Source organism: Limulus polyphemus, unplaced genomic scaffold (assembly GCF_000517525.1).
Source record: "Limulus polyphemus unplaced genomic scaffold, Limulus_polyphemus-2.1.2 Scaffold1078, whole genome shotgun sequence".
NCBI lineage: Eukaryota > Metazoa > Arthropoda > Merostomata > Xiphosura > Limulidae > Limulus > Limulus polyphemus.
Genome location: NW_013666688.1, coordinates 249769 through 262793, shown reverse-complemented (window position 1 = coordinate 262793; position 13025 = coordinate 249769). Strand labels below are relative to the sequence as shown.

Below are 13025 nucleotides of genomic sequence, written 5' to 3'. Positions count from 1 at the left end.
CGTTTGTTATAGCGCGACTGTTGAAATTAAATGTATCGCAAAGCAGTATTCAGAAAGAATAAACCAGTTTTATTTAAGAAAGGACTTGCGTCGTTAAAGTTTCGTCGGAACGAATTTACGGAAAATTAACGAACGAACGGAGACGTAACAATATATTATCACTGTACATCGGTTGCTAACATAACGAAGCCTGTCGTGATGTATATTCACGTTACTACATATACCTTTCTAAATAATAAATTCTAAAATCTAATTTTTCCCACAGTTTACAGTTTGTGTAACGAAAAAAATTATCTTTAAAGTTTAGATAAAAATTTATCGAATATTCGTTTTTACTGTATATGAAGCGTAGGGTGGTGTAGTAACTGTATCATGAAGCTCTTGCATAATTGACGCATTTTGTTAATACAGTTTAACTGAAAATTTATAAGGAATTTTTAAATTTCTAGTTTCGTGAACTTGTGTCTTTTGTAATAGTGTCTTATGGAATGGAAACTGCCCATGTCGAAAAAGCAAACATTGGTAAATTTGTTGCTTGCTTTTTACAAATTTGTACTCACTTTCTGTGCGATGATTTTGTGGAATTCGTTCATCTGTGTTGTGATAGGAGATTCTGTGTACTTAATGGTTTACCCTTTCAGAGTAATACAGGAGAGTTTGTGTGCTTCATAGTTTACTCTTGTATCAGCTGTAGAAGTAATACAGGAGAGTTTGTGTGCTTCATGATTTACTCTTGTGTCAGCTGTAAAAGTAATACAGGAGAGCTTGTATGCTTCATGATTTACTCTTGTGTCAGCTGTAGAAGTAATACAGGAGAATTTGTGTGCTTTATGATTTACTCTTGTCAGCTGTAGAAGTAATACAGGAGAGTTTGTATGCTTCATGATTTGTATCAGCTGCAGAAGTAATACAGGAGAGTTAGTGTGCTTCATGATTTACTCTTATATTAGCTGTGGAAGTAACACAAAAGAGTCTGTTTGCTTTATGATTTTCGCCTGTATCAGCCATACAAGTAAATTGCTCAGACATGTAAATTTTGATGATAAAGCAATTTTCACAAAGACATATTTACTTGGTTAAATATAGACCATGTTCAGAAAAGTTAAATAACTTATGATTTTAAAGTCAAATAGATGCAGTGTGATATAATTCGTGGATGGTTTTTGCACATTTTGTTACATTAAGATAGAGATGTCTTTTTGTTTTGTTTTTATAACATAAGGGATCTGTCATGCAAAATATTATGCTTGCTGTAATACATTCTAAAGGATTTGGAGTAAGAGTAAATGCAGCATTTTAATTTTATGATTTGGTTACTTAATTTTTATAACATGTTTCCATTGCCCATGTTGAAACCAATGAAAACCTTGAAGAGTATTTTATCATCAATGTCTATTAAGATGAAAAAGTTAAATTTTATTTAGACATCTCAGTTCAACATGAATTTAAACATTATATAAAAAGTTTATAGTCTTAAAAGTTTGAATATTAATGCTTCTTTTTAATCAATTGTGACATATTACCAATTAGATATAACTTGACTAGCATTTTCTTGCCTGTTACATGTTATGTTTGTAATCAAGTTATGTTAGCTTGAGGATAAAAGTGTTGGAACTTGGATGTTAAACTAGTGTATTTGAAATATAAGTAACTGTGTAACTAAAAAGTGTTGATTTGAGATACAAGTAACATGTATGACCTTAGTTTGTAGACCAGAAACCTTTTGTTCATTACTATATTTCATTATTGGGGGAAAAAGTTTTAGTCATGTTGTGTGCATAAACGATAAACAATTACTCCCCTTCAACCTTTTAGAATCAGCATTAGATGGTGATCACTCTTTCACTAGTAGCAGTCCTGGATTTTCCACAAGATCAGTGGAGGATTCTGTTGGGGCACCAGGGACTGTAATTGACAGATTCTCGCCACCTGGAATTACTGGAGTTTTCTCTCCAAACTCTTATGTTGTGAGTATTGTATACTTATAACGCTATGAAATTCTCAGCGGTACTATTGTTTTTATTAGAAAGTCTTACTGTATTGGAGGGCCGCTGAGAAGTATTCTGGCCCTGGGGGTAAACATGTACATTTGGGCCCCCATAATATCAGTTAATTATAAAATGCAACTTTCTGAGCCTGTTCATGGCAGTTTTTAATGCATTCTGAAAAGTCAATTTATACAGGCTCCCAGGGATAATCCCCCTGTTACCTTCCCCCTATCAGTGGTCCTGTATATATATCTTTATATCTCTAAAACATTGCACTGTATTTGAGTGCTGGAGTTACACGATTCTTAATATAAATATCCAGTTTGTTGTATATGTGTAGAATTTTCACATATCTTCAACTACTAAGCAGTTAGTGCTAGTCTTATCAAGCACCAAGTTCTATTGTTTTACTACTTGAATGTGACATAGGTTTAACATAGATCTTCAACTACTAAATGGTCAGTGCTAGTCTTATCAAGCACCAAGTTCTATTGTTGTTTTACTACTTGAACGTGACATAGGTTTAACATAGATCTTCAACTACTAAGCAGTCAGTGCTAGTCTTATCAAGCACCAAGTTCTATTGTTGTTTTACTACTTGAACGTGACATAGGTTTAACATAGATCTTCAACTACTAAGCAGTTAGTGCTAGTCTTATCAAGCACCAAGTTCTATTGTTGTTTTACTACTTGAACGTGACATAGGTTTAACATAGACCTTCAACTACTAAACAGTTTGTGGTAGCCATAGCTTATTCCATGCTCCAAATGCTATTGTAATCAAATTACATAGCCCATTGATAGGTAGTGGGGAATTTAGAGGGACTTCTCTCTCCACCAAATATAACTTGTTTATAAAATTAAGATTTAAATTAGGAGTCCATCTTTTGTTTAAGGGATTAAACATTACATATTTTGTTGTACGTTTGTGAGAGGTAAAAACAGTGTATACTTGCTTGTTTCTAAATTTGACATTATGTGCAGGAAAAGAACCTTTTTTCATTACATTTATAAATAGTGGTAAATATTAACAGATCACCAAACAATAAAGCATGTATACGAGAAACATGTAATCCCCCATAGTAAGCTGTAATAGGCAACTGAGTATTAAACTAAATGTAAGATTAACTACATATTATAATATGATATGCATATTTATCTCCCATTAATATCTTTTAATGTTATTTAGCATGTCATGTTGACTGGTTTTTTTTAGGATATTACATTTTGGATAAAAAGCTACGATATAAGTGTTACCTTCCTGAATATATAATTCATGAAACTTTGGATAAATTCACATTGAAAATTTTTTTGAAAAATAACTGGTTTCTTTTCCTACCATTTTCAGAATTTACATTTTTTTATAGAAAATTTAAATTGTAACTATACAAGTATACTAGAAATCACAATAAGTATTAATGTATATTATCTTAAGAAATGTTACAATACTTCAATATAACTGTAATTTTTGTGAGATATTTTTGTTCTGTAATGTGATTCATGAATTTAACATTTTTCAGATGTCATCCCATCAAGATGTACACATTCCACAACCAAGTTATCCATTTAGTGGTTCAAAGCATATATGTTCCATCTGTGGAGACCAGGCATCCGGGAAACACTATGGTCTTTTGAGGTACATTAAATTCCTGTTTGGATTTTTGTGGTGTCATTTTGGTTGAAGTACATTTTGATTCTGCCAAATAATATAGATAAGTAAAGAAACCTTTTAAGTTTAAAATTATCTCAGTTACTTATTACACCACCAGCTGGCTTAGTTGTGTCAGTAGCAGTGCTGATTCTTGCAAGCTATTTGTGTCACTTTGAATTTGTTTAAATTATTTATAAAATATACCCTAGTTCAAATATATCACTGGTCAGTAGCATGTGATATTGTTTGTTTGTTTTTGTAATTTTTTTATGTTCAAAAGTTTTAAAATGCAGTTTTGTAAGCCCTCTAGGGGAACCTTTGAAACTTATGAAAAATATTTTTCAGGTAACTGAACCTTTAAGACCTTTACTTTCTTTAAACAATGTGTAAAATCTTTTATTTTAACATGCTGGAGTTTTATTTTGTAAAGTGGAAGAGTTTTGTGCCACACAAAATACTAATTCTGTCAGCCGGGCATATAAACACCTGTGTGTTACATGTATTCATAGAATAGCTCTTTGTAGTTTGTAGATCTATGTATTTTCAATTTTATGCCATGTGTTGCTTTTACATAATGTCATTTGAAAACTTTAAATATTATTTTGAGCCATCTGTGAACATGACTCAGTTGCTTCATCATCCAATTTGTCCAACAAAAGGAAGTAAAAGTGTTTTATATATTTTGTTGTGGAAAACAACCAGATAGAAGTGGTTCCAAAAATATTTAAGTGGACATCTGGGAATACTTCAGAGTAAGCACTGGCAGTTTAACATGATTTAAAATATACTTGCTGTATATAGGTAAATAACCACAAAATTGATAACATAACAAAACAATATATGACATTAAAAACATACATATCTACCAAACTACAAATAGATAAATGTCCTGCTGACTATTTCCTGTGTTGTTAATATGAAGTTTACAAAACAGCATTAAAAATACTGCATTTTTATGCATGTCAACCTTTATTTTAATAATTTTTAGCCTTTATTTTGAAAACCTTTATAAAATTATTGTCTTAGGATTTGGTGTTTTGTGTTAGAGCTATTTCTTGATTTTGTTATTATTTTCTCATTCTCACAGCAAAGCTAAGTAATCACATTAAATTCACATTGGCTACATATTTTCAGGATATTAACAACTGTGTTTTTATTTAACTTCATTCTTCTCATTTGTGGTAATTTTCCTTGATTAACAATTTGCTTGGTTTATAATTGTTTTGGATTGTGTATGTTTATTTGACATTTAGAAGAATAGTAATGTTAATCAGCTATTTTGTTAAATTTAGGTATTGTTCTTAATGTGAGTCAATATGCCATGAAGTTTTCATTCTTAACAAGTCAAAAAGTCATGTGAAACGTCCATGTAAAAATCATTTGTAATCCTGCTAAGCAGCATTTAACGTCATGGGTGCAACTGACACATTCATATAGTTACAAGTCTGAGAAGTTGTACTGATTAATTTTTGTATGCATACATGATGTATCAGTAATAAAAAGCACAACAGAAGAACAAGAACGAAAATTAAGGAGCTCAAAGAACTAAACTGGTAATAAAAACATTGGAAGGTGTTAAATAAAAGATAAAACTAAGAATGTGATGAAAAAAATACTGGGGAATGTTAGAAAATCAAAATCAAGAACATGACCTTAAATACAGAGGGATATCAGTAAATCAAAACCAAGAATGTGACTAGAAACTTGTATGGTGCACATCATTCTAATAAAACTATTGAAAACATGTTCACATTCTTAAAAAAATGTACATGTGACAAGTTTTCCATAGAATGAAGAGATGTAGACAACAAGTTTGGCGCAGCACAAATTGTTATGAAAGAAATGGTTTGCATGCATACTAAAGCATTCTACATGAAATACAATCACGTCTTGGAACCATGGTATATATGAGATCATTTCACCATTCCTTGCTTATAAGGGGAAAAAACTTGTATTTTGATAACCATTCAAAATGTAGCTTCTGGATATTCTTCAAATGATATAGTGAAAAGCAAACTATAGGTCTTGCTTTCTACCAAAATTATCCATCTAAACTGACCACATAAAACCTTAAATGATTAGTATTCATTTAATAATAGCTTTAATTTGGAGCATAAGAAAGATGTATAATTAGTCAACCCTACTGAGGGTATGGATTGCTTTTCTTAGCTATCCTACCCATAAAAGCCCAGCAAAACTCTGTATGGCATAATGATTATAACAGCTAATGTTTAACTTCCTGTTTTGATGGAATGCCTCTAACCTAGAAGGACTATTCCAGCAGCTACACATGCACATTCATGTGCTTGGTTTGGAAATCTTGCTAAAGCTCTTATATATTTCAAGTGCAGAAAAATGGGACATTTTGATATGAAAAGCAAATCCTTCCTTTTAAAGATACAAACTGTTTCAGAGAAAGTTAAATGGAATTTTTTATCATTATATTTAACAACTTTATCAATCAGTGGAGGGGGGGGGAGAAAAGGGGGTTCATGCCTCCTAAAAGAATTGGAACAAATAAAATATTTCTTAATTTTTTGAATAAATATTTCTATTTTCTTTGTTTCGGTGGGTAAAGTTCTTGAAAAACAATATATCTTTCTAGCAAAGCATTCAGTAATATTATTGTCTCTTCCTATGCCATTCATTGAGGTTACATCTCATGGTGTGAAGCGCAGCAGCTGTGTTTCATGGCTTTTTTTTTATGTGAACAGTTTCTCTGTGCTGTGATGGAAAAAGTCATACTTTCTTCCCTCAGCTTAACAAGGATTTTGAGGCTGGCTGCACAGCTAATGAAGATTGTAGGCTTTAAAAATAATGAATAAAAATCATTTTAAGAAACCCAGAAGGAGCACACAAGCCTCACAAAGTTGTGGTGACCAAGAGCTGTTACAAACTTAATGATTATATGATTATTCAATTTTTTTAAAGATATAAACAATTAAATGTAGTAATAAAAGAACACAATACTGTGTACAGTAATTAGTGAAATAACCACAGTAAATGGAACAAACTGTCAGAAGTCTGATATCAGAGAAACTAGTTTCAACACATTCACAGAAGACAATGTGAGACTGAAGAGGATGCACAAATGTGTCAAAACTAGTTTCTCTGATATCTCACAGTTTGTTCCATTTACTGTGTTTTTTTTACTAGTTAAAAGTGGGTTTCATTAAGTGATGTGCAGTGACACGGTTAAAAATTATGACGGTTTATCTTCATTTGGAGGCTATATTGGAGTTTTACTGTTTGAAGAATGGTGAGGCTTTATATGGCACAACAGCATTACCAATGTGTTTGCAGCTATGAAAGATTGACTACTTGGATTCACGAATAAATAAATCGAGTTAGCTAAAGTAAGTATCTGTTTTACTGTTCTCTATTTTTGAGGTGGGTTTAAAATATTACAAGCCGTCTCTTCACTATCAAGTGAACTGCCACTGATATCAAATGGACAAGAATACTTGAAACTAAACAAAAGAAATATTCAAGATTTTTGAAGAGAAATATATTTCTTTGGAAACACAGTGGGTTTTAATGGGCTTCAAAAGTTTGTCCTAAAGATTATTGATAATGGACCCTCTTACCAAAATTACTTTGACTTATAATGAATATTTTTGATTCTTCAGTGGAAATTGACAATGAAAATTTGATTTAAATACAAATTACCTTCTATTCATGAAATGACCAAATGAATTATACACAGAAAATAGTCATTTCTCTTAGTGTATATGGTTCTGGATGGAGGATTACATTAAAATTTTGTTTTATTATAAGGCTTAATATAAGTACTGTTGATTACATTTAACACAGTAAAATAATCATATTTTTGGGTACAAAATTAAAATGCAGTGATGGATTAAAATAATTATTTAAGAACCACATAATACCTTTATATATTTTTATCATGTTTCATATTTTCCTTTAATTTAATTGCTACCTTTATTGTAATGCTGTTTTTTTCATAATTTGGAAACCTAAATCTTTTTCTTTTATATAATCTGTATTTGAACATTTTATCAAATATGTATTTTGACACAAAGGTATTTTTTGTAATTTAGTAAATTGTTTTAATAGTTGTGAAGGCTGTAAAGGATTTTTCAAACGCACTGTACGAAAGAACCTCGTATACACTTGTAGAGAAGACAAGGACTGTATCATAGACAAGCGCCAGAGAAATAGATGCCAGTATTGTCGCTACCAAAAATGTCTTGTCATGGGCATGAAACGTGAAGGTAAACCTAATTCGTATAAGTGATGGAGTAATCTATTTAAGAGATGTGAAGTAAATTAATTATATGAGTAACAGAATCATAAGTAATATATTACATTAATGCTTTTCTGCAATTTTAGATTTTGTGGAACATAAAAATATCAGTCTATAAAAATTGTATACTAGTAATAGGGACTTTTATGGAAGTCTCCATATTCCTTATTATTATTATTATAAGAAAAAAATATTAAAGGGCCATCTGTTGGATAAAATTATCATTTAAACATCAGTATATATTTTTTTCCTTTTAAAGATATAAAGATTTTTAGTATCAAATGTAAATAGTTAAACAATGTATAAAACACAAAGCTTTTTGAAGTTAGAATAGATGATAAGACATCACAATAACACTACTCATAATTTTGAACACTGCAGTTGTAATTAGGTTATTGTGAATTAATATGAATAAAAGGGTAATAGCATATAAAATAGTTTTTATTACAGTGTATTGCACTGTTTTTTTAACAGTAGTTTAGAGCCAATTTTGATGTAACGTTTTATGAAACTTTTGATGTAGATAGCATAGTTAGAGTGCAACTAATTTCTGATTTCATCCATTTATTTTCTTCACCTCAGCAGTTAGTTTACTGATTGAAACTTTTCAATCATCAATGTTTTTTTCTTTTCATCTGTATAAAGTCTTCAGCCTTGTAGAAATTTTAAGCCTTAGGACCAAATAATATCATAAGTACTAACTTTGTATATCAAAACTGTGTTTATGTAGAAACATGTAGTATAATTATTTACTGTGTTTTTTGTTCTTTTTGACTGAGTTAACACACTAAGTCCTCTGTACTTTTGTTACCTTAGGAACTGATGCATAGCGAAACACGTAGCTTAGTCAATACAAGTTTTATAGACTCTCATTTCCAAACTTTTGCCTAAACAATAAATTCAAAAATTTTCGCTTTTCCGGTAGTTAGCAATGTACACAAAATAAATACAGGTGAAACCAGATCTATCAATAATTGCATGCTTAGTTAATAGAAAAGCTCTGTGGTTGAGTAAAAGAACACTGTATCAATAAAACATACAACACCAGTAGTATTACCCAAGTACTGTCTAAACAAATGTGATATTGTGCATTCTTCCATGTCATTCTCCATTTCTGAGTGGAATTCCACCTTAGAATGCTAGAAGCTCTTGCCATTAAGCTAAGAAAACTGGTTCTCAATCAGAACTTCCACAACATCTTCATTTGTGAAAATGTGAAGAAAAAAATAGAACGTGAGCTTTGATTGCTAATAGAAAGATTAAACCAAAACTGGCTTGCTGAAAGATAATGATTATATGTTCATAATGAAGAGTGACTGTAATACTTGTGTACACTTTAATTTATTCTAAAGTAGAATAATAACAATAATAGCCATTTGGAAGTTTTTCCTGCCATAATGAGGTCTCATGATATCTGTATAAATTTGTATCTTTAGTGCTTGTTCCAGAATTAGCTCTGTATAATAAATATTTTTCTTTTCAAATTTAAACTGTAGAACATAATTATCGTGGCAAATTTGGGACATAATTCATTTTATATAAATGTTCATGATATATACGTATATTTATATAAGGACATCAATTAAAATACATTATTTATATAATTTATGGTACCGAGAGCCTGAATTACATATTTCAATCTTTCTGGTTGGTTTACATATTTTGGGAATAAAGTATATTATCAGTAACAACCATAGCTTGGAATTATTAGAATGAAATTGACTGAAGATCCTTATCAGCTTATAACAAAGTGTAAGCTGGAGTACTAGTGTTGCAATATTTTTGATAGAAACGTATATATAGTTTATTTTTTGACAAATAGTTATGAAAAAATAGTACTAGTCTTTATGTGATATTTCCAAAAAACATAAATGTAATAAATTAGTTATTGTTTAGCATTCCTTAAAAATGTAGATAATTAAAAAGTGATTAAAGGAGTACTTTTTGTAAGGTTGTGGTGATCAGACATCAGTTATTGTCATGGTTAATAGCCTATATGTTGTTCACCTAAGTCTAATTATTAATTGGTAATTTTTCTTTCCATGACCAGATACTAATTATTAACTATTTTTACCTATATTTCAGCTGCTAATATGCTGCTGTCTTCAGGAAAGTCATGAAAAGGATTGTCAATACAGAAATTTCCTTGAAACATAGGATAAAATAGTTAGTAATAATTGAAAAAGTGACTAATTAATACTTAAACTTGGGTAATCCTGTAGGCTACTCATCATGACAATGATGGTTGAAAGAGATTGATAGATGGCTCTTTGTTATTCTTTCATACATCCAATAGCGGTTCAAGAGGAACGACGACGCATGAAGAATAGAAAGAAAAATGAAGTAGAGAGTACTTGCAATTCTGTTTCTGGCTTGGCTAAAGAAAGAATATTAGAAGCTGAACTTCATGTGGAAGCTAAGAATGAAGAACTTGATATGAATGTAAGTGCAAGTGGATTCATTTTTTTAAGTGTAATCTGACATGTAGTATCTGTGAATTTCTGTAAGCTGACTATAATAATGAAGCATCATGTATGCAACATAATAACTTTTTCTGAATAAAAAAGCTGAAAGGTTATAACAAGTTTTATTTTGGTAAGCACATAAAGCTTTATATATTGAGTAGTCAGTAAGTTGTATATCTTGTATATATATATCACGAACCGTAGTATCTGTCTGTCTGAGCGTCGTCTGTCTTCCATTTATGGTGGCCGCTTCCCGCACTGCGTTTGAGAAGCTGTGCACACAAGCAAAGCTCAACGTTCACTTTTGAAATGATGGGAGAACAGGCATGAATAATGTTGTTGTCAAATTTTATTTCACAAGCAGGATAGTCTACACTAAGTTGCTAGGAACTTATCACGCTATCATTCACATTACAAAATGTGACATAACTTAAAGAATAAAAGTGTAGATTTACCATATATTATTGTTGTGCGGCTCTTAACATATCTGAAATGCTCAACAATTACTTTAATGAAATAATTTAAACTGATAGATTAACTTAAACTTTTCCCACCACTGGGGATGTGTACTTTTTCTTTTAATGATATAATTTCAAATGTTTAACTTCTGCCAAAATCCAGGGTTCAATTCCCTGCAATGGACACAGCAGATAGCCCCTCCACCCCACCAACCCACTCACTCACACACACAGTGGCTCTGTGGTTAAGTTTGAGGGTTTACACCACTGAAAATTGAGTTTCAGTACTCATGGTGGGCATAGCACAGGTAACTCTTTGTGTAGCTTGGTGTTTAACAACAACCAAACAAACCAACAACCTCTTTTTACTGTCTTTACTAATACAAGAAAATATGTGGAAGCATTCAGTAATTCAGTACTAGCATGTTTTTATTAGTGATAAAAAATTATTGGGTTTAGTTTGTATTAATCTCTCCAACTACATGTAATTTTTAGTACTTTCTTTTATTTACTTTTTGAACAAATATGTTTCTTTGTTTATGAGTTACCATTTAGTAAATGACTTAGAACTTCATGGACTATTTAATGATTGAAGTCAATGATAGCTTTGCAATGAAAATAAATATACAACAGTTTTGTTTTTGTAAGTTATTTAAACTTCCATGCATTTTTCTTTTAACTGAAAGTGAACAAGTTTAAGATCATATGCAAAGTGGGAAGCTAGAATATTCTCCTTTGTTAGATTTGTTTGTTTTTTAAATAACCATACTAATTTTGGACATTTTTACAAAGTGAGATGATGGTTATGAAAATGTAAGAACATGGTAATATATGGCTCATAGAAAATGAGTACCACTTGTCTTTAATGTAATAACTGACAATTATTTTAACTGAATATAATATTAACCTGGCTGTCTTAAACTTAAAATGTTTCAGACTTCACAAACTTGATTTTGTATGAGTCTAAAATAGTTTATCACAAACACCCAAGCATAAAAACTTTGACAGTTAAAACAAGTGCAATAATTTAGAGTAGTTTAATTTTAATAGTAAAATGTGAGGTCTAGATTGGATTTATGATTTTGGGTTCTGCTCCACCAAGTAAAGTATTCTATATTATGATATATTTGAATAAAACTGAGTTAACCTTAGTGTGATGGGATAGGTCCACTTAATAACAGGAGTTTTAAAAAGATATTTGTTATGAGGTAATACTGAATCTCTAACTTTGAGATGTACAAAAACCAATGAAACAATCTATTCAGACTCACAAGCACTTTTACTTCATAGTTATCTCTCTACATTCTCTTAAGAGGTTAGAAAAATGTTTAATAAGAATTCATTAGTGCTTCAGGTTATAGTATTATTATTTACGAAGAAAAAGACTTAAATTACACTTACCCAACTGAGGGCTTTAGCTTGAGAGGAAGAGAGCTGATTAAGACATCATAGTATTATATACCAAATTTATAACACTATTCTTAGGATGCGTGTGCCACCTATGTCACTGTTAGTCAATCCTATTGAAACACAAGAGAGATTACAATCTTGGCTTCTATGGATAGAATAGGTAAATGACAAAGGAACAATAACAGCTACGATGAAATCAACTTAACCACATTCTTGACCACATATTATGGGAAGTCTTCACACACGCATACTCAGAATTAACTGATAAACTCGGAACAATACTGTTATATCTCCGTAAATTTTACGTAAATTCGTTCCGACCAAACTTTAGCGACACAAGTCCTTTCTTAAATAAAACTGGTTTATTCTTTCCGAATACAACTTTACGATACACTTAATTTCAACAGTCGCTCTGTAACAAACGCTATAATTCTCAATGAACTTCTCACGTGCTTAACAATATTCTCTCTGACTGCAGTTCAATTACTCATTACCCTGATGTCCCGTCACGTTGTAAACGTCTTATTTATACAAGACTAACACATATCTAGTAAATGCTAGGGCATTCTTGAAGGAACAGGATATTTCTAGAAAGAGGTGGCGTGATACTAGTCACGTGACCTCGCTGACACAACACTGCCCCCTCCTTAGTATTGTTCATCCCGAACAATAGCCAATTATATTAAACCAATAACAATTAACAATAACTTAATTAAATGTACAGAATTACAAACACAAAATTACAATTCAACAAAGTCTCTTAATTTTACGGGATGTATCTTCTTC

The 13025-nt window shown here is 31.0% G+C and overlaps 1 protein-coding gene across 2 annotated transcripts in view; it reads left to right on the top strand.

Annotated features, from left to right (window-relative positions):
- LOC106462033 (retinoic acid receptor RXR-alpha-A-like) overlaps window positions 1–13025 on the top strand; it is a 29844-nt gene that overhangs the window by 2501 nt on the left and 14318 nt on the right. For both annotated transcript variants that reach the window (XM_022389159.1, XM_022389160.1), the window contains exons 2-5: window positions 1816–1967; window positions 3509–3624; window positions 7717–7874; window positions 10203–10348. In XM_022389159.1, coding sequence (XP_022244867.1) covers window positions 1816–1967; window positions 3509–3624; window positions 7717–7874; window positions 10203–10348 — 572 coding nt within the window. The remainder of the gene's footprint in view (window positions 1–1815; window positions 1968–3508; window positions 3625–7716; window positions 7875–10202; window positions 10349–13025) is intronic.